The sequence below is a fragment of the Agelaius tricolor genome, unplaced genomic scaffold (assembly GCF_023055355.1).
Source record: "Agelaius tricolor isolate 1412-34295 unplaced genomic scaffold, bAgeTri1.0.p SCAF_75, whole genome shotgun sequence".
NCBI lineage: Eukaryota > Metazoa > Chordata > Aves > Passeriformes > Icteridae > Agelaius > Agelaius tricolor.
The window spans coordinates 720,345-748,088 of NW_027269335.1; the positions used below are offsets into that span (position 1 = coordinate 720,345).

The 27,744-nt window shown below is 45.2% G+C and overlaps 1 protein-coding gene across 2 annotated transcripts; it reads right to left on the minus strand.

The window, feature by feature from the left end:
* Nucleotides 1-1,036: 1,036 nt before the first annotated feature.
* On the minus strand, nucleotides 1,037-26,536 carry USP40 (ubiquitin specific peptidase 40). 2 transcript variants are annotated; one of them, XM_071418074.1, is made up of 32 exons: nucleotides 26,448-26,536; nucleotides 23,917-24,133; nucleotides 23,620-23,687; nucleotides 22,679-22,792; nucleotides 21,741-21,905; nucleotides 21,162-21,308; nucleotides 19,483-19,626; nucleotides 18,355-18,483; nucleotides 17,997-18,098; nucleotides 17,316-17,423; nucleotides 16,476-16,797; nucleotides 15,965-16,046; nucleotides 14,959-15,130; nucleotides 14,408-14,492; nucleotides 13,573-13,643; nucleotides 12,399-12,718; nucleotides 11,811-11,937; nucleotides 11,419-11,476; nucleotides 11,075-11,128; nucleotides 10,573-10,661; nucleotides 10,065-10,151; nucleotides 9,563-9,599; nucleotides 9,051-9,115; nucleotides 8,882-8,956; nucleotides 8,358-8,484; nucleotides 7,138-7,232; nucleotides 5,886-6,004; nucleotides 5,377-5,442; nucleotides 4,944-5,154; nucleotides 4,731-4,826; nucleotides 3,904-3,998; nucleotides 1,037-3,032 (listed from the first exon to the last, which is right to left on the minus strand). In XM_071418074.1, exons 2-32 carry the CDS (start codon nucleotides 24,113-24,115, stop codon nucleotides 2,927-2,929), a joined length of 3,735 nt encoding a protein of 1,244 aa, XP_071274175.1. In that variant the 5' UTR covers nucleotides 24,116-24,133; nucleotides 26,448-26,536; the 3' UTR covers nucleotides 1,037-2,926. The 2 variants fall into 2 exon arrangements, 1 of the variants encoding a protein (XP_071274175.1); XR_011677055.1 differs by lacking the exons at nucleotides 1,037-3,032; nucleotides 3,904-3,998; nucleotides 4,731-4,826; nucleotides 4,944-5,154 and adding an exon at nucleotides 7,008-7,042 and having other exon boundaries at nucleotides 5,413-5,442.
* Nucleotides 26,537-27,744: the final 1,208 nt, after the last annotated feature.

Genomic DNA, 27,744 nt, shown 5'->3' on the forward strand with positions numbered 1-27,744 from the left:
GGCTCTGCCTCCAGGCCCTGGTGATCCTGGGAAGAACAGGAGGTGTTGACAGCTTCCACATCCCAGGGCATTGGAACAAGTCTCAGAGGAAGCAAGAACACTGGGAAGAAGCTGCTCTGGGGAAGAGGGATGGGGTTTTTTTGGGTTTGTGTGCTTTGTCTGGGTTTTTCCATTGACTCTTATGGAAGCATCTGAGATGCCTGAGGAGGAATCTCGGGGGGGGGAGTTTAAATTTGGCCTCATGAGCTCATTTTCCTGCAGAGGCACCCCAAGGAAGCACAGCTCCATTTAACTGAAGAACCAAAACCCAGAGCCAGGCCTTCAGCACCCTCACAGGGAAGGATTTCTTCCCAATATCCCATTTAACCCCGCTAAACCTCTTGGAAATGCCATGAACTCTGCACCATGCTTTTCAGGAAGGAGGCCAAGAAAAGTGTAGGAATCTTTCAACTCAAGTCTGGGAGATTTCCCTGTTCCTGGAAACATGGAAAGGTCTGAGCAAGCTGGGATGAGCCAGGGGAAAGGGGAAAGGGGAAAGGGCAAAGGGCAAAACTCCCCCCCCAAAAAAACCAAAACCAAACAAAAAAACCCCTAAAAATAATTAATTTCCCAGCAAGTGGCTTAGTAGTCTCTAGAAGCCAATTGCTAATTTCAGTCAAAACGTGTTGCTCAAAATAACCAGTCCACACAACGCATTAAAATTGGGATAAAAAAATTTTCCAAGGTTTTTTCTAAGTCTAGGGCATCCGAGTGGCTTTAGTGTTCTGATGGAGGAACCTTCCCTGCCATCCTCAGTGCTTTCCCCACAGGGACTGGAAACATGAGACAAAGCAAAGCTGCTCCTGCACTCAGAGGCCTGAGCCAGGACCAAGGCAGGAGCCTCAGGAAACAAAAACAGCCACAAGGAATGGGGGAACCTTCCCCAGAGATGGGAATGTTGGTCCAGAAATGTTGGAAAATTAGAGTTAATTAATACTCACATCAGAAATCCGTTTGTGCCATTCCCAACCAGTGAGACATCCACAGACAACCCAACTAGGCAGATAAAAATGACATTTTATTTTGTGAAGAACACTTGAAAAATAAAGATGAAAGCTCTTCCAGGCTTTGCAAATAACCATCAGAACCCACAGAGTCACCAAGACTCCGTTTTCAAAAGGTGTTTCCTCTCCCCAGCCCCGTTTTCCATGAACTCTCTCACTGTGGAATGGCCCACAAGAGTTTCAAGGAAGAAAAAACAAAAAGCATTTTGAGCCAACATTAGAAATAATCCAAGATTGGTTCAGTGCAGGTGCTGCTACATTACACTTGAACAAAGGCACAAAATTCCCACTTGGAATTTGCATTTCAATTTCTCCAAACTTGGTGTTCTCAGGGAGAGACCAGAGTTATTCAAGAGAGGAAGGCTGAGCTCAGTCCAGCTCTCCAGCAGGAACCAGAGGAACTGAAGGGACAGCAAATAAATCCAACGGGCTGGAACCATGTGGGAACACAAACCTTTGGAATCAGCACCTCTGATCCCTGCTGTAAAGCCAGGCTCCCAAGAACACCTGATATGGAAAGAAGGCGACACAAATGAAGATGGGAAAACATCCACTGCCCTCCCCACAGGCAGCAAATGTATCCATGACACTGGGATTTCAGGGTCCAAGTCAGTGAGGACATTAAACAGCCCCTTCTGCAGAGCATCAGCCCCTAAAAGCACAGGAGCACCTGCTGAATTCTAAAGATATGCACAGAAATAAATAATAATTGTGTGTTTCATGGTGCTTTTCACTTCTTTTGTTTTGCTGCTAGCAGAGTGTCAGTTTTTATCTTTATGCTGTCTGAAATACCAGAGTAGTGTTAACCTATAGAAGGTACATGAGAAATCTCACGTTAGCCAAAATTTGAGGAATCTTCTCAACTAGCAGCTCCTCTTACATACAGCAGCCCCCAAAAGCAAACTTGTGTTTTGTCCTGTCATTGTCACAGATTTAATTCAGGATAATCAGGCTCGCTTTGGAGTTAATACTTCAGAGCCTTTGACCTGGAGCTCAGTGAGCTGCTCAAAGTCAGCTCAGGACACCAAGAGAAACAGGTTCTCCAATGTAACAGAGTATCAGAACAGCTGGAAAGATGGGAAATGAGGGAAACTCCTCTGAAGAGGAGCACTGAAAATAAATGCAAGCCTTTTTCCTGAGTACAGTAAAACCCACTGAAGATCAAACATTGGATCTGTCCATTTTTTCCAACCGTTTTGCCTGTTAATGAAGTTCAGGGACAACAAAAATACCCTAGAAATTGCAAAATGAAGTTCATGGGCAACAAAACAAGCCCCAGAAACTTCAAAATCTAAGATTACGTCCCTCTTGTTCCATATCAAAAGATGTCTCCAGGTTTTACATCTTGACAGATCCTGGACTTGTTCTTTTTGAGCCAATTTCCTACACTCTCCTCAGTGATTTCCACACTGCCTTCATTCTTAAGGCTGACTCCAGCTCCTACAGACTTAGGTTTAGAGATAAAGAGAGAAAAGCAAATTCTGGTATCAGCAGCAACTTCAGTGATCAGAGATGGGAAACAATTCTAAAAAGAGATGATTATGACTGCATTAGATCTCAGTAGTGATGGTGCAGGAGGTCAGATCTGACCCAACAAAGCATTTTGGGTGGTTAAAAAAGAGTCACTGAGGGGTTATACAATATATTAATCCTTTTCCTCCTCTATAAAGTGCATTTACTCAGCCTGAGAGTAAGTACCACACTGAGAAAGGGACCTTAAAGCACTTCCCCAAGAGAGAGCAGAAGAAAATCAGAGTTATCCTGAATCCTACAGCCAGTTTATGCCTCAGGGATCCTTGCAGACCCTTTGGGAGAGCCCCTCTTGCTGCTGGAGCTGCAGGCCAGGTTAGTACAGGGTGGTGTGGGCAGAGCAGCTCCTGGTGCTATCTGAAAACACCCACGTTGATGGAAAGAGCCACTTCAGGCTTGCGGGGCTTCATGGGGAGCTTCTCCTCGGGGAACAGGGGATCCTGGGCACGCTCCTGGCGGCTGGAAAACACAAATAACCTGGTTAAAGTTCAGTGCTGGGCCTCAGCAGGGTGAGCCTGGCCTTACTCTGAGCTCCAGGGAGCTGTGAAAACAGCCTGGGCCAGGCCAGGCCAGCCAAGGGTTCATTTTCATCTCCACAGTGTGTTCCAGGAGGGAAAACCACGAGGCTCAGTGGAGGAACACTGAGAGCCAGGAGTTTGAATTATCCAAGTGCTCCCTGCAGGATTACTGGAACTGTGTGCTCTGACAGCACCCAGCTACCACTGGCCTCCAAAATTATCCAATTAGGCTGAATCATATCACCACGATATTTTCTGAAAAATCCCTTTGCCAGGATTTTTCTCCTGAGAAGCCTCAGAGGAAAAGAAAAACAATGATTATCTGCTGCTGTGGAATGCAACAGGTGCATCTTTGATTGGCCCATGTTGATTGTTTCTAATTAATGGCCAATCACAGCCCAGCTGGCTCAGACTCTGAGAGTCACAAGCTTTTGTTATTCATTCCTTTCCAGCCTTCTGATGAAATCCTTTCTTCTATTCTTTTAGTCTAGTTATAATATATCATTTTCTTTTAATATAATATATATGATAAAATAATAAATCAGCCTTCTGAAACATGGACTCAAGATTCTCATCTCTTCCCTGCAAACACCACCACAGAATCCTGGAATGGTTTGGATTTCAAGGGACCTTAAGGACAACCCAATGCCACCCCCTGCCATGGGCAGGGACACCTTCCACTATCTCAGTTGCTCCAAACCCCATCCAACCTGACTGTGGGCACTTCCAAGGATGGGGCAGCCACAGCTTCTCTGAAAAGCAGCAAACACTTTGCATATTTCTAAAGAAAAATGAAACTAAATGCTCACTACCTTTTCCTCTTTTCCAGAGCCAGCTGCCTTTGTTTCTCTTTCCCAATGTCATCCCTGACAGTGCTGAAGTCCTTGGTGTCATCAAGGAGAAGGTTCTGTTATAAAAAAGGATTGGAGAGATCAAAGTCAGAAGGTAAAACTATTTCCCAGCTGACACAATAAATTCCCAGATTGATTCTTTTGACTAGTTTTACACTGATTAATTTCAAGTTCATTAGAATGGCAATGGTTTGAGTTGGAAGGGATTTAAGGATGATCCAGTCCCACCCCTGCCATGGGCAGGGACACCTTCCACTATCCCAGGCTGCTCCAAGCCCTATCCAGCCTGGCCAGGAACACTTCCAGGGATGGATTTCTTCCAATAGGCTAAAACAGCAGGACAGGACATCACATTTTTCTCCTACTGCTCTAAAACCCAGCCAGCATGTTCTCTCCTTCTAAGCCTGATTGCCAGCTGAGAGCTCAATGCTGGGTAATTCCTTTTCACACCATGAAACAGAACTGTCATAGTTCAGTAATTCCATACTATGTAACAGTTTGTGTCTATAATGTGATTTTGAAAGGGCACTTCTTTGGATTTTAATCAGAATTTGAAAAAAAAAAAAACAAGTCAAAAAATGAGGGCAAGAAAAAAGATCCAGGAGAAAAAGGAAAAGGAGCAGCAGCAAGAAATTTCCTATCAACACAATGCAGTGTCCAAACTCACACCTCAGTACTCCCAGAAATGCAGCAGGATGAGAGAAAACCAGGAAGAAATGAAGATACTGCAAAAGGGGACATTGCCTGAACCTGATCCTTGTGCAACAATTAAATCCAGGGAAATTTACCTTCACCCCAATGATGTCTCCATCCTTCAGGTGGTAAGGTGCTGCCTGCAAACTCGCCTGCTTTTTCCTCCTTTTCCTCTTGGAGATTTGCTGTGTCTGAACAAAATCAAAGCAGAAGAGTTTGGAATTCTCCTTAAATTCAATCCCTAAGGAACTGCAGCCCAGACATGCTCCTCTCCAACAACTGTTGGATTCTGTCACTCCAGCTCTTACCCAGCTAGATATTGGCAGCCACTCAAATCTCTCAGGGAAGTATTTGGCTATTTCAATTTTATCTGCAGGGAGACAATAGTGAGAAGCCACTCTCTGCCTCAGAGCCCAGGTTGTGCATTCCTTGGAGATATCCCACACCAAATCCCGGGAGGTGGAGTAGTCCCTCTCTCCTGGTATTCCCATCTGGACTCGCAGCAGCAGCTCGTGGGGGCTGGCAGCAGGATGAAAGAAAGAAACTCTTGTGAGCTATGCTTTCAGAATTCCCAGCTTTCCTCCCACTCCTGCCCTCCTCACATTGTTTGTGGAAAACAATAAACAACTTCCAAGGTTTTCCCACATCCTGAGAGCCCTGAAGTCAAAAGCTGCTCAGTGAAGGCTTCTCTCAAATGCAGAGCTGTAAGAAACGTGAGAAATAAAGATCTTGAGCTCTTACCCCAAATTCTCTTCTTCTTGCAAGGGCTCTATGCAGATTTCCACTCTGGCACCCAGCCTGTAGTCACTGAAAACAGAACAGGGATTGTTCACATGGCTCTGGAGCTGGGCTGGGAGAGCTGGGGGTGCTCAACTGCAAGGAGACCCCAGAGCCCCTTCCAGGGCCTGAAGGGGCTCCAGGAGAGCTGAAGATGGGCTTGGGACAAGGAATGGAGGGACAGGACACAGGGAATGGCTCCCACTGCCACAGGGCAGGGATGGATGGGATATTGGGAAAAATTCCTCCCTGTGAAGGGAATGAGGCCCTGGCACTGCCCAGAGCAGCTGTGGCTGCCCCTGGATCCCTGGCAGTGCCCAAGGCCAGGTTGGACATGGGGCTTGTAGCAACCTGGGACTGTGGAAAGTGTCCCTGCCCAGCGGACTGCTGATCTTCAAGATCCTTTCCAACTCAGACTGAGCTGATGAATCTCCCCCAGTCCATCCCAGTTGCACATTCCCCAGGGAACCCACCTGAGTCTCCTCTTGTTGTCCCGTAGGAGCTTCCCGGGGCCTTTGCTGTCCACTGTCCAAGCTCTGAGGAATGAGGGCAGGGGCACAACCTGCTCCTGGCAGCAGGGCAAGGTCAGAGCCTGAAAAACAGAAATACTTGGTCAAAAATTTTAGCAGCCAGTCTCCCTGGAAAAACAGAAAACTACTGGATTAGCTCCCCAAAAAGAGGGCAAGGTATTGAGATTTATTCCACACCAGCTGTTGCTTGTGGCCATGAGCAAAATACTCACTTTTCAACCTCAAAGGGAGATGGATTTCCCTCCCTCTCAACAGTTCTCAACTCAACTTCCATTTCCAAAGTACCCAATTTCTTTTTTTAACCAGAATTTGAACAACTGGGAGGGAATGAGGCTGTTGCAGTCGTTGCCCCAGTCTCCAGCCAAGTGCTGAGCTCCTCTAAGCCCTTCCCAAGGACACAGCACTTCCCATGCTCAGCCAGTTCTCCTTGATCAAGCTGCAAACAGTTCTCCATAGCAGTAGCCTAGCAGAGCCCAAAACTGAAGTCAGATCCAAAAAATAAGTGTTGGTATGGAGCAGAATCAGGTGAGAGACACTTCCCCATGCAGTTCAAGTAGAACAATCACTGCTTAAACCACACAGAGCCTTTTGTAGGACTGGGTGCTATGTTTTTGTGAGTTTGGGGTGGGTTTTGGGTTTATTTTTTTCTTTTGGGGTGTTTTGCTTGGTTTGGTTTTTAGTGTATTAAAACCATACAAAGGTGTTTTAATTTCTGGCCAAACAAAATGAGCCAGACCTTCCTGGCTGGCAAACCTGTGCACCCCAAAGCAATTCTTCATTCATCAGATTCCACATACAGAAATTAAAAAAAAAAAAAAAGATGCAGAAAACTAATACAGGAACAATGTGGAAATGGCAAAGTGGCTTTTTAGGAGGTGCTTGTTATGTGTGTGCTTCCCATGAAGAGATTTTACACTGAAATAAAGACAAAAGCTGCCAGGCAGAGCTTCAGCTGATGTGCAACGAGGCTCCTGCAGGCCAGGCCAGGTGACAGGGAGGATGGAGACAGCAGGGACACTAAGGAAGTGTCTGAGCTACGTGCTCCAGCTGCCTCTTGGTACTTACCAGTGACCATGGCATAAACACCATGGCACAACAGACTGGAGACAGGGGAAAAGGAAATAGAAAAGAGCTGTTAATAGAGCTCGAGGCACCACAGTGCTGCTGCACAGTCCAACACAGGAGAACATCTAACCTGCATCTTCAGATCTTCCAGAGAGGCCTCTCCTGCTATCTCTATGCTGCCAGCATAACAGAGATCCAGGCCTGGGTGGGTGGCTTCTGGTGGAGCTTTGGAGGAGGAAGAAACAAATAATAGAAGAGTCAACGTGATTTGTGTAGTCCTGAGAGATAACAGCCACTTCATGGTCACATTTCACTTAGAGAGTGAAAGCCTGGAGTCCACTTGCAATATCCAGGAATCCCAGACTGGTTTGAGTTGGAAGGGACCTTAAAGGTGACCTCATTCCAACCCCCTGCCATGGCCACATCCAGCACACAAAATACATCCCCAATAATTTCCAAACAGTTCCCATACAGATCCTATACTGCAAATTTCAGAGCTAGGAGCAGTTATTGCCATTGATAAATAGTGTTAGTTATTGGGCAAACCTACTGCAAGCAAAGCTAAATTGCTCTTAGCTCCACTACTGAAATCAGCAGGGGAGAAAGTGAAACTCAGGAAAGGTTTGAGGCAGGAGAAAAATGCAAAGAAAACTTCTACAAAGGGAGGGGTCCTGGCCCGCAGCACAACTCAGCACTAGAGGAATATTACTTTTCATAAATAATGAAAAATCAATTTGTTCCCCATTTTCCAATTCTCTTATTTTCACTTCATTTTCTTCTCCCTTCTCAACCCTCACTTGATTTTGCTGTCCTGACTGGTTTTGGATTTGACCTTTAGGAGAGCAAACACAGTTAAAACACTGCATTTAAGGTCTTTGACACTATTCAAGCTTTACACATCCCTCATTTTACAGCTTCCCAAAAAGCAATACAGCCTGAAGGGAATTCATTGTGCCATCAGGAGTCTGGCATTTGAAACCAATCACATCTGTGCTCATGAAGGAGATGCTTTACACTGCTACCACTGCCTAACATTCTAATCTATGTTAGAATTTTCTGAGACTATCTTAGAATTTTTTGAGACTGACAAACAAAGAGCCCCTGCTACAAAATTTAATGGTGTTTTGAGCCAATCTATCTGAGGAACATCCCTACAACAGGATTAGCCAGCATTTATATCCAAAACTGCATCTGTCTCCTGAGTGGTCACTGGTCCTTTCACCACAACCTTGATGCAATTCATGCAGCCCTTCCTAGGTTTCAGAAGGGTTTAAAGGCTTTGGATTAAAACTTGGGTTTTGCTTAAAGAGAAACCATAGATGATTCCTTTCAAAGCCTGGCCAAGCTCACCTGCTGTAGCAGACACCTGCAAAGCCTCCATCTTCCAGGTGATCCCATTCACCTGGTCTTGTGCATTCTCTCCATGTTTCTTATGGCTTGAAGGCTTCAGCCACCAGATGGGGATTTTCAGGAAACCCTGGAACAGAAAATACCAGCTGGCTCCTCAAGTGTTGTGTGCAGACAAGGTGAAATGTCACCTTTAGCACAGGAAGAGAGAAAAGATTTGTTTAAAACTTAAGCTTTTGGAATGGGCTGCCCAGGGTGGAGTCAGCACTCCTGGAAGTGTCCAAAGAATGTGTGGATGAGGCAGCAGCTGGGGGTGTGATTTAGTGGGTGGTGGTGCAAAAATAATGATGCTACAATTTTGAGTGACAATCGGTTCAGGGCCAGGCTGGACAGGGCTTGGAGCAGCCTGGGATAGTGGGAAGTGTCCCTGCCATGGCAGGGGTGGCACTGGATGGGCTTTAAGGTCCCTCCCAACCCAAACCACTGTGGGATTCCAAGTCTCCAGACACTGCCCACTCTCCTTTTACCTTTTCTGGAAGCTTTCCCTCAGTTATAACCAAAGTGTCTCCTCTGCAAACGTTGAGCTCCTTCAGGGTGGCATTCTGGAAAAGAGAAAGCACAGGATCCCTGTCAGCCCACAGCTGCCTTTCTCCCCAGGGAGCAAAGGTCCAAGGGATTAAAACAGGCTCCTCTTACTTCCTGACTTAGTGCTTCCCCTGCTTCGTAGCACCAGTCAATCCTTCTCAAATGCCAGTTGTCACCTACCAAAACAGATACACACAGAAAACTAATCAGTCAATAAAACCAGTGTGGGAAAATATTACAAAACTCTCAACAAGCGTCAAGAGTCCTTTTCCTTTTGTTCTTTATTTTTATCTGCTTTTTAAACACAACTCTGGCTAAATGAATTATCACTTTGATATTCCCCAGATCTTTTGCTGTATGAAAATAATCTTTTATTTGCACAGATCTCCCTTCCTCACCTATCTAATTATCTAATTCTCATGTGTCAAATTATCACTTGAATCTATGACAAGCTCTTTAAAATAAAAACTGTATTATAAAAACTTCATGTTTAGAATTCGTTCCCCTCCTCCTATTACAATGACACAGATCATTGAAAAACCTACACAATTTAGGGTAGGAAAAGCTGTCTTTAAAATATTTTAAATTCCCTTTAAAAATATGTAAATAACAACACAACTAACCTGATAATCCTGATTTCTCCAGCATTAAATTGAGACACTGAAAGAAGAAACACAGGATGAGAGCTGTGTCAATGCTGAGGCTGGGAAATAAATTTTTCAGTAAACCTATGTTAGAATTTTCTGACATAAAGAATGACTGATTGCTGGTCAATTCTTAAAAAGATATAATTAGATAGACAAGATGTATTTGGGCTACATATTAAACCCTTCATGGATGAGATGGTTTTCAGGGAAAAAATTCACCACATCAGCTGAGCCAGCTTTCCCAAGCTGGTAAAAAATTAAATGTGTGCTGTCAGTTTGTGCCTTGACTTGAAAAAAATCTGCCCCAGAGTTTGCAGATGCACCTTTAAAAAAAAAAAAAAAAATCAAAGCTGCAAATTCAACACTGGACTGGTAGCACCAGAGTTTCCTTCACTCTGTGCATGGCTCTTCCCAACTCCTCTGCCTCCAGGTCTGTGCAAGGAATGCTGTCCAGGAGCTTGGGAGCAGCCAGCCTTACCTCTCTGACAGAGGCAGTCTCCTCCACAACAATCTCCATCTCAGGGCTGCAGCTTTGGTCACTCCCAACCATGAAGTACAGGAAGAGCTGAAAATCCAAAAGCAAACGATCAGAATAAATATGGAAGTGTAAGAACAATTCCTGTGGCAAGAATGTCCTCAAAAAGCACTAAAATGGCACAAAAAGCAAAGATAGATGAGTTATGTTATGGCCATCAGCAGATCCTCATTAGCCATACCTGGCCTCTACAAATGCACAACCCCCCTTCCCCTGCACATCAAGGCCAGGTTGGACAGGATTTGGAGCATCCTGGGACAGTGGAAGGTGTCCCTGCCCATGGCAGGGCATGGAATTGGCTGAGTTTTAAGGTCCCTTCCAACCCAAACGATTCTGGGATCCTGTGATATTTACAACTTGCACATTCCAAGAGCAATATTCCTCCTTTTCTTCCTTTATTCTCTTTAGGAGAGTCCCTGCACCAGGCTCCTCCCATCCCACACTGCTGTACCTGAGTGGAAGTTGGAGCTTTCCCACGGCACAGCCCCAGCAAGCTTCCCATCTTCAGCTCTGCTTCCTTGACTGTGTAATCCTCTGGCACTTCAGGGAGGACAAATAAAAACATCAATTTTATCATCCTCAGAGCAAGCTAAAACCCTTCAGTGCTCCCTGGAGAGCTTGCTCAGCCCTGAGCTCAGCAGATCTGGGAGTGCCCTATAAGGAAAACAAAGGCATGGAGATCTCCCAGAGTCCCTCAGGAGCACAGGTGGATTAGGGATGGAAGCAATAAAACCAAGCTGAACATTTCAGTTTAACCTCCATCTTTGTATTGGTACTGTTAATTAACTTTAAAACTGGAAACAAACAAACAAACAAACCATACAATTGGTTCAGTTAAGCCTGGGAATCAGTGGAATTATGTGTGGGTAACTTCTCCCAGGAAAGGACAAACAGAGGCTCAAAACCTCCCCAGTGAATTTCTTACAGAACAGTGATTCAATAAATCTGTTTACCTGGAGACAGGAGTTTCCCATTGCCACTAACAGGTCTAAGACAGCTCTCATTCGCTGCAGCAAAAAGGGCAGGAAAGAGAGAAGTATTAAGTAATTCAAATGGGAATGAAATAGGAATTTGGCTCAGAATTTCAGACAAGTAACACCTTTAAGATTAATTACAACAGCTTTATCTTAGAGGTCTCCCTCAGTAACATCAAAAATAACTGGAGAGAGACTCCTCAAGACTCCAGCAACAGTCTCAGCTTTTATTCTTTCATTGAAAGAAAAATTCTACCACTAAACCCACTGAAAAGCCAGTAAATTATAGCATTAGCAGACTGATAAAGCAGCTGAACACTTACCCAGCTCCTCCTCCAGCTGAAGCTCCCGGATGGCTTTCATTTTGATATCTGCCATCACCTAAAAGACAGGGACATTAAAAGGGATATGAACACCTGGAATGCCACCACCACCCCTGCTTGTTCAGGTGCCAGTGCACAAAGGTAATCCTTCCCCTCTCTTCTGGCTCTGGTTACTGACACCACCTCACACTTCCATTTACAGGATGACCCAAAGAGAAAAGTGTTTGACACTAAAACACTGCACTGGTTTTAAGCTACCTGCAAATACCCCAGGGATTGTAACTCTGAGCTCAACACTAATTTCAGCAGGGAAAAGCTTCATCCCTGAGGCTACATGGAATGAGCTGGGCCAAGTGCAGTGGCCAAGCTGCTCAGGAAAGCAGAGTCCTTACTGTTTCAATAGTGGCAGTGATTTTAACGTGCTTCTGCTCCTCTTCCCCCCCACAGAAGTTTTTCACTTGGAGCCAGCTGATGTCATAGGTGAAGGCAGTCAAATTCCCACTTGCCACGTTGACAAAGCTGTGGGAATCAGCAGTGCAAAGACAGTCAGAGACAGGAAAACTAAACATTAGCAGGGCTACATCATTCACCAGCACAGCTCCCAGATAAACCAATGGTGGGTGCCAAAGTTGTTCATAGTGATGGCATCTCACACAGCAGAGGCCTCAGGGAGCACAGTGTGTCATGAGAGCACAAATTTGCCTCTGGCAGCTTTGGATTCACTGAGCATGAGTTGTTCCCACCAAGTTTTTCCCCCTTTACAAGGGTAAATCAAAGGTTGTGACTGGTGCTGCATTTTGAGGGCCAGAAAAACCTAACAGCTGATGAAGAACTGGTCTCCAAAACTTAAGATGAAATTATATTTGTAAGCTCAAAGTGATAACCAGTTGCAAGAATACATGTTGTTAGTATAATTTGGACTAAAAGGTTTTGCCAAAATTGCTTTTTTGTTTCATTACAATCATAACCAAAAACGTTACCTCTGGTCATGGCTGTCCAAGATCAGCACAGAGCACCCGTCCCTGAGCCCGACACTTCGGACTGTTTCCTTCATGTCCTCCTCATGGAAAACTTCCCAGCTCTTGGCTTCTGGGTCTGCTCCTGAGCCGTTTTTGAGGATGATGCCCCCAGCTGGAGCCAGGGCAGAGTGCAGCTGCCCCAGGCTGGTGCTGCAGGAGCAGACGTGCTGGGCCTCGCTGAAGTGCTGCCCCTTGCCGCCCTCGTTGTGCTCGGCCAAGCGAAGCACGTTGAGCACCACGGGCTCATGCTCAGGGCCTGTCAGCACCTTCGTGCCTCCAACCTGAGGGAAAGCAGCAAGGAATGACAGCTTGGGGAAGGGGCTGATGCAGAAAATACAGGAGAGACTGGGCAGGGAGAAAATTGAGACCAAAGTGGATGCTCTCCCCATTCAAACCAACCTCCTCAGAGTAAATCCGTACTGAACAAACAACCAGAGTAACCCACGGGTGTTGGGAGAGAAAAGAAAAATGTTATCCAGAGAAGCTGTGGCTGCCCCTGGATCCCTGGCCAAGGCTTGAAGCAGCCTGGGATAGTGGAAAGTGTCCCTGTCCATGGCAGAGGGTGGAATGAGATCCTTAAGTCCCTTCCCAAACCATTCCATGGTAAGCAACTGGGAAACCAGCGGACACTTGGCAAAATCTAGGACACAGGAATTTAGCCCCTCAGGACATTAAAGAATTACCCAAATGTGACTGAACATTGTGACTTTACATTTTAAAAGCTTGATCTTTCTGATATTCAACCTAAATTCAACCTAAGCTCCTTGCTGAAGAAAATTTAATGACACAAAAGCTGCAATAGAAAAAAACTATACCAAAAATAAAACCAAGACAAAACCAACTCTGTTACTACAGAGTTTGGGTGGTTTTGTTTAGTTTGGGGTCTTTTTTATTTTTTTGAGAAAGTCAATATCAACTGGATATTCTTACAATAAAAATATTTTAAAAGTAGCATTTTATTCCACTAGAGAGACAGAATAAAATGCTGTGCTTTACAACCACTTCCAGGTTAAGCACAAGCCTTAATATTAAAAGGAAGATGGAAAACTACAAAAGCAGCACAGGATTTCCAGGAGACCTTGCACAGTCTTATCTCTTCAGAGCTGACAAGGAAGGAAGTGCTTGGTTCCTTTACCTCTTTCCCATTCCAGACGAAGATGTCTGCTCCATCAGCCAGCCCAATGCCATCCAGGGTCAGCTCATCTCCTAAAAAATAGGAGCAAATCATCAAGTTCTTGCTCCCCACAAACCACACAAACAGGGTCAGCAAGTTTTTAAAAATCACTACACTTAAAGAACTGTACAAGCATGGGAAGGAATATTTAGAGCAGGTCTGAGTGTCTCTCTATTTTGATGTCAACACTGTGGAGAGTTGGGTTATGTTCTGGTTCAACAGTAATTTTCTGAAGCTGACCACAGAGAACATAACATTTGAAAGTTACTGAATAAGTTGTTACAAACTGACACTTAGAATTGCCTAACAAAGCAAAGCTGGAGACAAGAATGACAGTTTGAAAAACTGATGTACCCTTAATAAATTAATGAACTCTTCAAGTGAGCATTTCCCTTTACAAAATTCCTACTTCAGCTGAAGTCTAACCTACATTTTCCTTTGATGTCACCCTGGCTCCTCTCTTCTATCCTCTCCTCCACCTATTAGGCCAATCCTATGAAAGCAAACATCCACAAGCAAATCAAGGGCAAGACACAGACTAATGCATTCTTGTCAGCAAATGTGCTTAGCTCGCTTGAGATCTGCATTTCACAACAAAGATTTCACAGCAAAGTCTCAAAATCATTCATTCCACTAATAAGAGTGAAATAAGTAATTTCAATAATTAAACATGAGTTTGAGGTGGAAGAATGTTCAGTAATACACATCTCCAGGATGGTTTACAGATGAAATCTTTGATGGCTGCAGGAATTAAAATACAGCAATAGCATAGGGGCTTCGCATGCAGTGCTCTTACCATCAAGCACCTGGTACAGGTGTAATCCTGCTGGTAAAGGCTTGGCCATGCTGAGAACCATGTCCCCTTCCCAAGACTCCAACATCTAATTGGAAGATACAACCAGAAAAATTATGTCAAATAACAGTGAGCAGTAACTCACAGCAGTCACAATAATTACAGTCTGCTGAAAGCTGCCACAGCCTGGCTCCCGAGCTCACTCGGTGACTCCTTGAAAAGACAAAGCCAACTCTGTCACAAAATGAAATATTAAGAATAAAGCTGGAGTTCTGCAATGTCAATCCATGGCCATGCACATGCTGCCCAAATATAATAAATTAGCTCATGTGAACTTTGAAATCTCCACAGTTAAAATTCCAGCAATTTCATGGCTCAAGAACAGACCCCACACCACTCTTTCCTCCCATGTAAACTCACATTAAGTTTTTAGCCTCCTAAGCTCCATTTCCTGTTGAAAATTTCTCCTTGACACAAAGACTGCAGCATAAATCTATTTGGAAAGGTTGCAGTGGCTCAAGTGAAAAGGGAGTTGAGTTTGCTAGAGCAGGTACCTGGAACACTGCCTGCCGGAGGTCTCCCAGGGTCTTCCTTCTGTCAATTGTCAAATCCACCACGCTCTCTTTCCAAGAAAGTGAAGGATGCAAAGCCCCATTGTGGAATTTATAGCAGGAGCTCAGGTGGAGATGTACATCAATGCCATTGTTTGCTGAGTCACATTCAGCTCTTTGGGAGAACAACACAACAAAGGGGTGGATTTAACACCAAACAGATGTTTCTGTGCATCTCTCCTGGAATTGATCCCCCCAGGGTTAAATTCCCTGCCCCATACCCTCCTCCTTTATACCTGTCCCTAGCTGTAGCAGCAAACATTTAAAAAAATAAAGGAGTGGAATTCACTCAGAAACAGAATCCCAGGATGGTTTGGGTGGGGAGGGACCTGAAGCTCATCCAGTCCCACCCCAGCCATGGGCAGGGACATCTGCCCCTACCCCAGGCTGCCCCAAGCCCTATCCAAGTGGCCTTGGACACTTCCAGGGATGGGGAAGCCACAGTCCTGTGTGAAATATCCCATAAACTGGAACTCTTGTGTCTGTATTTTGATATCTTAACTGTGATTCAGGTGTATATCAGGTGTCCCTCAACACAAAGGAAAGTTTTGTCCAACCTGAATACCACAAGCTCTTGACTTTTCTGGCAGAGAGTATCATTTATCTGTAAATTCCCCATAAACCAAGTCCTTCCCCCTTCTCCCAGTGAGGAATTCCCTCTATAAACACAGTTAAGATACCACATTTCATTCTCTTCCCAGAATTGCAGTGATTTTCACCAGAAAATAGTACAATTTGAAACTGTGTCTTTCCCCGGAAATTCTGTAAGCTGAATGCTATCAGGGAAGGCAGAGAAGCAGCAGAATATGGATATAGAAATTATATTCTTCATTTAACCTCTGACATTGAACCTTTTCAGTTCTGACTCTGCTCAAGGAATTTCCTTCCTTTTGAATCTCTTGGCAGTCCTGCAGATAAGAGCTGTTTGAGTACAGTGACACCAATGTACCTCTTTTTTTGCAGCTCTGTATTAGCAGCATTCATTTCATTCAGCAGGTGCTCAGGAATTTGGTACCTTGGATTTCCACGTGCTGCAACAAAAAAAAAAATAGGCTTAAAATGTGCTTTGGAAAACAAGAAAAGTTATCAAAAGGAGACATTATAGTACAATAATCACTGAAAACTCAACTGCAGGATGATATAAAGAACAAACAAATGCTTTTACTCCTTCCAATCAACCTTTCTTTAAGGGAAATTAACACATAAATGCCATTAGCAACAACTTGTATTTGTTTCAGCTGATGCTCTGCCATTATTTCTGGAGCATGCTAAAAATTTAGTCAGCTACAGTCAATCCACACATCATCACCTCCTTGTATCTTCATTTTTAAGTCCTTTTTCAAATGATCACTATAAGGAAAACTGGGGAAAATAAAGCTTGGAAAGGACAAAGAAGCACTCCAGAAAAAAAATGTCAAAGCAGAAAGCTCCCCCAGAACCTCCAGATGAGCTTTGTGTACCTTCAGGGGGCCTCTTCAGCTGAGCTTTTCTGTAGAACAGCATGTAGGCACTCTCTTTACCCTGGAACTGCTTCTCAATATCCTTCTCTTTGATGGGCTGGACTTTGGAATCATTCAGATCAAACCAGTGGCACCCAGCAGAAGCAGCCCTTGGCCTTGGGGGGTTTTTCTCACAGTTCCACTGGACATCATTCTTCTGGGAGGGGCTCTGGAGATTTTGTCCATGAGAATCCAGCTTGAACAGGAGCTTGTGTGTTTCCTTCAGGCTGACCTTATTTCCATCAGGACTCAGCTGGAATATCTGAGGATGATTCTGCAAATACTGAAAGGGAAGCAAGGACAGGATGAAGAAGATGCCAAGTTTTAAATGCAGCAGCCTGCATTAAGCTGCTCCACCTCATTGTGAAACATAAACCTCATGAATTCAAAACTCATTTTATGGTGCTTCCTCATGTATTTTCACAGTTTACCTCTGTAAAAGCCTCACATCTACACTTCACACCTACATTTAAATATTTCTTGTGGAAACTGCAGATATCTCCCTTCAAAAAACAAGCAAATACCAGTTTTCCACCCATCTACAGCACAAGTGCTGAAGTGTTTTCCTTAAGACATCATAAAATACAGCAACCAATTGGAAAATTGTACTAGAAAAAAAAAAATACACATAGTCTCAGGCAGACAATTCCTTGGGAATCTCATGTTCCCCAGCCTGCTAATTCACATTACATGTTAATCCAAAGGTCCCATATTCTCAATTATCATCCTCCTGACTATTCAATGAGAATATAAATGATTATAAAAGCTATCTAAAACCAAAACTAGCAAACCTGTGATTACCTTTCGTAATGCTCCATATTGCTTTCTGTATTTCTTATTCCAGGACACCCCTTTCTTCTCCAGTAATTTCTGCCCTAATTGATCCACGGGAATTTGTTTTGCTTCTTCCTGCAGAAAAATGAAAAACCAAGGTAACAAAGGCTACAAAAGTCAAGGGGTCAGCATAAAGAAGCCAATTTGGAAGTGTTTTAATCATTCCTGTTTTTTTTAATAAGATACTGCAGCATCATATGGAGCTGTGTCAGGGGGATTTAGGTTGGGTATCAGGGAAAGGTTCTTCCCTCAGAGCGTGCTGGGCACTGCCCAGGCTCCCCAGGGAATGGGCACATTCCCAAGGCGGCCACAGTTCCAGGACAATGCTCTCAGGGATGAACAAGCTGGGATTGGTGGGGTGTCTGTGCAGGGCCAGGAGCTGCATCAATGCTCCTTGTGGGTGCCTTCTTCCAGCTCTGGATATTCTGATTCCTTTTGCAACAGCTTTGGTGAGCAGCTTTAGAAATACTCCAAAAGGGCCTCTGTCTGTACAAAGAGCCACTGGTAATATTAAAGCCAAGTTTTAAATGCTTCATGCCAAGCTCAGAAGAGCTCTGGACACCTAAGCCTGCCCACTCTCACAAACACCAACTCCCTGCAGGTTCCCTAGCTCCAAAACCAAAGCAATGAACTCCTTACATACCATACCTCTGATAAAATCCCTTTTAAGACTGCCAGTGGATTTTCTGTTTCTTTGGCATTCTCAGTGTCTCTTAAAGCCTTCTCTTCAATCAGCCCATCCTCTTCTTCCTGGTGAGAAAGACACTCACAAATATTGTGGTTTCACACACAAATAGAAGACTGGAGTATTCTGTGCTGACATTATCATGCACCATCTAGGAGTGTGAAGGACATTCTGTTCAACTGCCCTTCTCAATGAGGCAAGACACACAAAGCCTCATTAAAATATTAATGAAGTTTAGATGCACATTCATCAACCAGCTCTTAATACTTTTCTGAAAAGTACAACCTCTAAAGCAAGGAAGAAAAGCCTTTAGGGACTTACTTGGAGTTGCCAGTTTCCTAATTCATCCACATCTCTGATATAAACATGATAGTGTCCTCCATAGCAGCCACCTTTGTGTATAATAACAGAGAAGAGCTCATACATGTACTCTGAATCATCCATCTCAGTCTTTAAAAAGAAAAACAATAATTGTAACAACAACTGAGGTCAGTCTCTCACACAAGGACAGCTTTATACCTTTAGCATCACTTCAGAGATTTCTCAGTGTGTGTTTGCACAGGCAGAGACTGAAATGGCTTTTGAGGGCTGGGGACACAAGGAAGGACTGGCACAAGGCACAGGCTGATAAATCATAAAATCCCAGAATGGTTTGGGTTGGAGGGAACTTAAAATTCATCTGGGCTCCTGCTAGGGGAAGGAACAACTCCCACTAACCCAAGGTGGCTCCAAGTCCTGTCCAAGCAGGCCTTGGACACCAGGGATGGGGCAGCCACAGCTTCCCTGGGCAGTCTGTGTTATTAAACAAGCAGGATTCTGAACCATACTGGAAATTAAAAATATTTTCAATTTCAGTGTTTGTTCACAACCAAGCTTATTTTGTTTAAAAGAGGAGAGAGAAAAGAAGCAACACTTAGAAACCCTAAAACTAGGGAGGGGGACAAAAGCTTCCTCAAATTCTAACACTGAGAAATTTCCAAGCTTGCATTGCAACACTTCAAGAAGAAAAATGCCTGTTCCATAAGAGTGCCTCTGTTGTGTTGTTTAAGAATCAAAATTTGTCATCAAGCCGTGGCATAGCTCAGTTTATAACCAGAAACATATTTATGAATGCAAACAGAGATTCCTGAGAAAAATGGAATAACTACAGGCACCTATAGCACATATAGATCAATTTATGCATGATGTTATCAGAGAATAACCACACAGAAATAAATTTTAATTTCCATTTCCAGATAATTATCTTCCTGTCAAGGGAAGGTTAGATAACTTTTGAGTAGTTATTTTACCCTTCCTCATTGTAGCTACATGGTAGCTCAGTTCAAAAGTGGAGGAGGACACCATAAAGTCACTCAAAAACGTGACAAAATTCAAAATAAAAGGTAACCTTGAGCTGTAGGTTCTCTGCTGAGCATACAGAAAATTTTAACAAGTGTTAACAGTGCTCACCTGCTCACAGAAAGGCTTCAGGTTGATCTGGATGGGGAATGTGTAGCAGCTTGTTTCCTTGTACCTCTCACACTTCTCAAAGTCAAAGTTGAACCTCAGGAGGGAGATGGTGAGGAAGGGAGGCAGCTTGCGTAGTTTAGCAGACTGGGAAAGGATTTAAAAGATTTAAAAAACATTTTAAGCACAGACTCAGAACAAAACTGTGCTTCCACCTTGCTGTGGTCAAATCCTTTTCCACCAAAGCTTTGTTACCACCAGAGACAAGATCAGTGCCCTCATTTTTCAAATGTCTTCACCAATTCTCAATTTCCCTTCCAACTACACAATTTAAAAGTGACCCAGATCTTCTCCCCCTGTTGAGCCCCACATCCTCCTTGATTGGTGATCACCAGTCCCACACCTGATCCTGCCACAGCAAATAAAGGACATTGCTGAAATTCCAGTCAGTAATGACATTTCCATAGCCCATGGGCTCTATGCAGGCAGTCACAGGAGCTAAAGTCTCCCTCATTTCTACAGGGGAGCACCCACAAGGCAGGAAAGCCAGGAAAGTCCATTTTAATGATTCCAGATTAATCCAGATCCAACGACTTGATGGGTGAGTCCATCAAGAACCCTCATGAGAAGTAAAACCAACCATCTTGTACCACCTGTGGCAGCAGCTGTGGGCTCCATGGCCACATTTCTGAGCCTTTCCAATGTCTCCATCCTCCTCTCCACTGCCAGAGCCACAACAGGAACACGCACAGGGTTTAAGAAATCCCCTGAATTAGGAATTCCATTTGCATCCACAGCCTGGCAAACCCCCAGCTCTGTGATTTCCTACCAAAAATCAGAGTTTCCACTCTCCTCCTGCATGGATGAGCACTTGTGAGAGGCAAACAACTTACCCTGTACTGCCTTGAACCCAACCCAGTTAAACCCCAGCCAGACTTTGCAACAAGGCACATGAGGCACTGCTGAGAGTTCCTGAACTCCCAAGTCACTGATTAACCTGGCCTGACCTCAGCTTCCCTTTGAACTACTCCTTCCACATCCAGAGGTCTGCAGAGTTTGGATTTCACCCATCCTGCAGGAGGCCAAGGGGCTCTGCTGCTGTGACAAGGGCAAAGGGCAAAACCAGCCTGAGTCTGCTTCCCTCCACAAAAACAGAGCAACAGATCCCATTCCCTGCACAGAGCAACAGCTGCCAGTTGTTCTTCTCTCTCATTTGGGTTCTCCAGAAGTGAGTTTCCATGATTTCTCCCATTGCACATTTTCATTTTATGCTCTAACTTATCTTTTAGCCAATCCTCCAGAGTGCCCAGAGGAAGGTGCAGCAGAGGTGTTGAAAGAGTCAATACTTTCCAAATCATACCAACCTCCATGTTAGGGACAAAAAACTGCAACAACATTTGGGAAATGAGCCACAGGAGCTTTTCTTGACATACCTGCTGAGGTTTCAGAGAATCCCAGGATGCTTTGGGCTGGAAGGGACCTCAAAGCCCATCCAGTGCCACCCCCTGCCATGGACAGGGACACCTCCCACTATCCCAGGCTGCTCCAAACTCACTTCCAGGGATCCAGGGGCAGCCACGGCTTCTCTGAGCACTCTGTGCCAGGGCCTGCCCACCCTCACAGGGAAGAATTTTTTTCTAACATCCCATCTAACCCTACATGATCCCACCCCAAGGTGTTACCTTGGAAGCTTCAACCAGTTTATCACAGGCTCCACATCGATACAAGTTGTCATTCTCAAAGTATTCTTCCTCCACGTACATGTTCCACAGGGCCTCCTCCAAGCCAGCCACACCTTTCACTGCCACTGTGAGGTCTAAGAAATCCTCCTGTGCAGAAAGGACAAGAAGAAATGAGGTTCTGAGGGGTATAAGTTTGTGATTAGAAAGATACCCATCCTATTCATCACAGTGATGGGTAAAAACACCTCACACAGCCAGAGAAATTAATTTTTATAAACTGATTTTTTTAAATTGCAAAGAGCACAAAAGACTGTCATGGTATGTTTTGCTGTTACCTCACTGCTCTCTGTGCTAACCACACCTACTAAAGGCAGGGCTTGTGAACTCAGAAGATGCAAAATATTTGGGTTTTTTACCTCTCATTTAGAAAATGCAGCCAAAGACCTAAAGTCCAACACTCACTACCTGGATTCAACATGGCACTCAACAAGGATGACATTATTTTTGGACTTTAAAAACAAGAATATTTAAAGTCAACAGCCTGAAGAGAACCCCCCAGTGGGAGATCCCTAGCTTTACCTGTCTCTCACTGACGTTCTTGCACTCCTTACAGACAATCTGGTTGACAACAATGCCATGGTACAGGCGGTTGATGAGGTCGTGGCCCGATGTCCCCACCAGGGAAGTCTCCAAAGCGCTGAAGAGGATCCTGTTCAATTCCTGCACATCGTGCTGCCTCATCTCCTGCAGGAGGGAAACCCACACAGGAAGGAATGAAACACTGCTGTGCTTGGCCTGTGGCTCAAAAATAACATTTCAAGTGTCCCAGAGTCTCAACGACTACTCATACATTTAGTCCTTGAGTAGTAAAGTACTACATTTATTATTGTTAATTTGGTTATGCTACAACTCATCTAAGACACTTTCACTTGGACAGAGTCATAGAAATCCAGAGTGGTTTGGGCTGGAAGGACCTTAAAGATCATTTTGTTCCACTGTGGCCATGGCAGGGACACGTTCCACTATTCTCAGGGTGTTCCAAGCCCCAGTGTCCAGCCTGGCCTTGGGCACTGCCAGGGACCCAGGGGCAGCCACAGCTGCTCTGGACACCCTGTGCCAGGGAACAATTCCTCCCCAATATTCCATTTACACCTGCTCTCTGTCAATTTGAAGCCACTCCCTGGATTTAGATTAATCTCTGACTGACACAGTTCAACTTGGGCAAGAATCTAAGTATCTGAGCCTGTTGGAAAAAAACACACTCCTGGTAAAACAAAGGAAAAGCAACTGGAATTGTATCTAAGAGAACAACCATCTTCTGTTCCTCCCTGCAAACAACTGCTCTGGGCTCCATGTGGAGATCTAACAGAATACACCAAGAGCTGACCCAACCCAGTGTCATCTCCACAGCTTGAAGGATTTTAAGGCGTTTCCTAATTTTAAGGTGTTTCCCAAATGCCAGCCTTCCAGACCCCGTGTGTGTGCAGGGGGAGGTGTGTGGGGATGGAGATGGGCACCTCGTGGCTGCTCCAGCCGAAGCTCTCGGTGAGGTCAGAGGTGGATGCAGCCTGCTGGTCCAGGAGCAGGAGCTGGGCAAACAGGCGCTGCAGCTGCAGCGGGATGATCCGAACCTGGCACGGCAGCAGGCAACAGTCAGACACAGCAGGGACAACTTAACACCAAGCTGCTGATAAACTCCCCTTTGGTGATAAACCACCCCTGGGTAATAAACCACCCCTTTGGTGATAAACCACCCCTTTGGTGATAAACTCCCCTCCCTGGGTGATAAACCACCCTCCCCCCCATGGGAGATAAACCACCCTTGCCTCTTCCGTAACACGCACAACTCACTCTGCACCAAGCGGTCAGAATCAGTTCCCAAAAATCCACAGTGCCTCCCCTTACACAGCCAAGTGGGATGGTTTAGGGTGGGAGGGAGCTCAAAGTCCATCCCATTCCACCTCTGCCATGGGTTGGGACACCTCCCACTATACCAGGGTGCTTCAAGCCCCAGTGTCCAACATGGCCTTGGACACTTGCAGGGATCCAGGGGCAGCCACAGCTGCTCTGGGAATTCCATCCCAGCCCCTCCCAGGGAACAATTCCTAATTCCCAATACCCCATCCATCCCTGCCCTCTGGCAGTGGGGAGCCATTCCCTGTGTCCTGTCCCTCCATGCCTTGTCCCCAGTCCCCCTCCAGCTCTCCTGAAGGGTTGGTGAAGGGGTGGAATGAGGTGGGAGGGAGAACACCACAGCAGAAACAGATTCCATGTCTGATTTCTGAAGTAAAGCCTGATGGCAATGAAAACTTAGAATGCTGTGGAAAACCCAGTATCAGCCAGGCCAAGCTGCCTCTCAAGTGTCAAATTTAGGTTTTCACTCATTTCCCTAGGTTTCACATGAACTGCAGCCATATTCTTCCAAATCAACTGTGATGAACAGGAGAATTCCCATCACCTTCGCATCTGGTTTCCTGCTGTCATCCAGAGTGCCAAGTTCTTCGGGTCCCAGGGAGAACAAAGCCTCTGCAATTGGTAAAAAAATTATTATTTAAAAAGACAACACCCCCTCCCTAAAAATTTAATGGATTTTAATGTCAAACACTATGATTTTATTCTGCAATAATTTATTTAAAGTGAACTGTGCCCCAAAATCACCCAGGTTCACTGCGTTTCTTAAATAAATAACCAGAAGTGCAAGTCTCACTAAAACATCAATCTCAACATTATTTTAAGAAGGTTTTGAGTACCTCACCTCTAAATTCAGGGGTGAAAAGCAGAGTCTGCAGAAGGGAATTGAGGTAGCAGGTCCCACCCTGATTTTTGATTCCACTGAGGTTGGTGAAATCCCTGGGAGCTGGAGGCTCAGACTCTCTGGGCCTTGATTTCTTCCCTTTCCCATAATGATTGTTGGAAATAAAGGAAAAATCCTCTTCAAATAAGTCCCCAAACATTGTGAAGGCAAAAGAGTCCTTTAAAAAGATACAAAATAAGTATTTACTATAAAGAATGCAGTTGAACCCACCCACCTCCAATCCTCCAATATAAACTTGGAAGCCCTGACTGAAGAATTTGTTTATATTTTTTCCACCTTGTTCTGATCATTCTAAAAATAAAACCATGTAAAAGTGTAAATTAATGTAACAAAAAAAGGGCGAATTAAAAGCATTTCTGTTACCACAAGTCTGAGCAGTCTCTTCACCAGGATCCAACCCACCACAACTCCATTTTGAACAAAGCTGTTATTTATTCCTGCAAATGAACTATCCCCTACCTTGGATTATCCTTATCCACCTCCTCCAAACCCCTGGCACTTCTTCATCTGAGACATTAAAGCTGAAAGATTTTAAAGTTTCACTTTCCTAATGAACATAAATAGGAACTAAATCACTTTACATCAGCTTCTCCTCCTCTGAATGCATCTCCTGACTGCCTTAAAATCTCTGTCAAGGCCCCTCCTCCCAAGCTGCTGGATGGAATTCCTGGGCTTGGCACTCAATCCAAGCTTTCTCCCAGCCCTCATTCCTGTTTCCAGTCAAGCCTGCTGCACTTCTCCTCCCAGCAGCTCCTGAGTGGATGGTTTGTCCCAAAAAAGGGCCATATCCAGGAGACACCACCCACCCACCACTCTGGAGAGGCACTCGAGTGCCAAATCCTCCCTCACTCCTTATTTCTGGATCCTCCTTCCCTTAAAAACCACACAGGAATAGCAGCTGGAAGGGATTCTGGGTGGCCCAGGGACAGCTCAGAGCACAGGGCCTCAGGCTGCAATGAATCCATGGCAGGAGAACCCAAAAGCCTGGAATAAATCCATGGCAAGAGATCCCAGCACCTCTCTACTAAATGCATGACAGGAGATGCCAAAATTCTCCAATACTTCCATGACAGGATATCCACAAATCCCTCTAAGAAACCCATGAGATTCCCAAACCCCTCTAATAAATCCATAGCAAGAGGTCACAAAACCCTCTAATAAATCCATAGCAGGAAATCCCCAAAACCCTTTAAGATATCCATGACAAATGATCCCAAACCTCTGTTTGGAATCCACAGCAGGAGCCCCCAAACCCTTCTAATAAATCTATGAGAGGGGAGCCCAAATCCCTCCAAAAAGCCCATGCCAGGAGATCCCAAACCCCTCTAATAAATCCATGCCAGAAGATCCCAAAATCCTCCAATAAAGCCCTAAGATTGCCAAAGCCCTCTAATAAACCCATGGAAGGAGTTCCCAAAACCTTCTAATAAACCCACAGCAAGAGATCCCAAAACCCTCTAAAAATCTGTGACAGGAGATCCCAAATTTCCCTGATAAACCCATGCCAGGAGTTCCCAAATTCCTCCAATAAATCTGTGACAGGAGTTCCCAAACCCTTTCAATAAACCCATACCAGGAGATCCCAAAACTCTCTAATAAACCCATGGTAGGATTTCCCAAAACCTTCTAATAAATCCATAGCAGGAGATCCCAAAACCCTCTAAAAATCTGTGACAAGAGACCCCAAATCTCCCTAATAAACCCATGCCAGGAGCTCCCAAATTCCTCCAATAAACCTGTGCCAGGAATTCCCAAAACCCTGGGAATTCCCAAAACCCTCTAACACATCCATGGCAAGAGATCCCAAACCCCTCTAACAAATATGACAGGAGATGCCAAATTCCCTTTATAAACCCATGCCAGGAGTTCCCAAACCTCTCTAATAAACCTGTGACAGGAGTTCCCAAAGCTCTCTAATAAACCCATGGCAGGGGATCCCAAACCCCTCTAATAAATCTGTGACAAGAGACCCCAAACCCTTTCAATAAACCCATGCCATGAGTTCCCAAATCTCTCTAATAAACCAAAGGCAGGAGATCCTAAACCTCTCTAATAAACCCATGGCAGGAATTCCCAAAGCCTTTCAATAAACCCATGGCAGGAGTTCCCAAAACTCTCTAATTAACCCAAGGCAGGAGATGACAAACCTCTCTAATAAACCCAAGGCAGGAGATGCCAAATCCACCTTATAAACCCATGCCAGGAGCTCTCAAATCCCCCTAATAAACCCATGCCAGGAGCTCCCAAAACTCTCTAATAAACCCAAGGCAGGAGATCCCAAACCCCTCTAATAAACCCATAGTAGGGGATGTCAAACCCTCTAATAAATCTGTGACAGGAGACCCCAAATCCCCCTAACAAAGCCACGCCAGGAGACTCCAAACCCCTCTAATGAAGCCATGCCAGGAGCCCCCCGAGTCTGGCAGTCTCCCCATGCCGGTGACCCCCGGCCCCAAAGAGCCGCCACTCACCGTGCCCGGCCCGGCCCTACGGCCACGGGCCCGCGGCCGCCGCCATATTTGTTGTGTGGCGCGGCACAAAGCACGCCGGGACCGGCGGCCCGCGGAGGGGGCGGGGCGATGCGGGGCATGCCGGGAGTTGTAGTTTCATCGGCGTGAGGGCAGGGGGAGTCATGGCAACCTGTGGGACTTCAATCCGTGGAAGTGTTCCAGGATACACTCGATGAGGGCTTGGAACTACCTGGGATAGTGGAAGGTGGCCCTGGCCATGGCACGGGGTGGAATGGGATGAGCTTTAAGGTCCCTTCCAACACAAACCATCCTGGCATTATACAAAGATCAGTTCCCTCTTTCAAACCCTTGTTTTCTGTCATGCATTTATTTCAGGGATTTGGGATATCCTGCCATGGTTTTACTGCAAAGGTTTTGGGATTTCCTGGCACAGATTTATTAGAGAGATTTGGGGCTCTCTTCTCATGGATTTCTTAGAGGGGTTTGTTGATCTCTTTCTGGATTTAATAGAAGGGTTTGGGGTTCTGTTTTCATGGATAAAGTAGGTGGGTTTGGGATCTCCTGCCATGAGTTTATTAAAGGATTTTGGGATCTCCAATCATGGATTTATGACAGGGGTTTGGAGATCGCCTGTCATGGGTTCATTAGAGGTGCCTGGGCATCTATTGTCATGAATTTATTAGAGGGATTTGGGATCTCCTTTCATAAATTTATTAGAGCAGTTTCAGCATCTCTGACTGGATTTATTAGAGGGATTGGGCATCTCCTGCCATGGGTTTATTAGAGGGGCTTGGGGATCTCTTTCCATGGATTTATAAGAGGTAGTTTGGGATCTCCAGTCATGGATTTATTCCAGCCTTGGCCGGTGTGTTGTAGCTACCCTAATAATTCCCTCCTGAGTATTCCCTAATCATTCCTGAGTCTGGCATGGGCCAGCCTGCACCTGACAGAATCATCCACCTTGGAAAAGACCTCCAGGATCACCCAGTCCCAGCCTCACGCCAGCACTGCCATCGTCACCCCTAAGCCACGTCCCCAAGTGCCACATCCAGGCTCCTCCAGGACACTTCAGAGATGGCGACTCCACCACCTCTCTGGGGCAGATTATTCCATTGCTTAGCCATTCTTCCAGTGAGTTTTTTCTTTCCTGATACCTGTAACTGCAGGCTGTGGTCACAGGGAATGTTTTCTCCGGCCAGCTCACTCCCTGAGACCGATGGGCAGTCACAAGAGAGGCTGTCCCCCAGTGTGACCTCCAGTCAGGTTTTGGGGTGTCCCCAACAGGATGCAATGCATC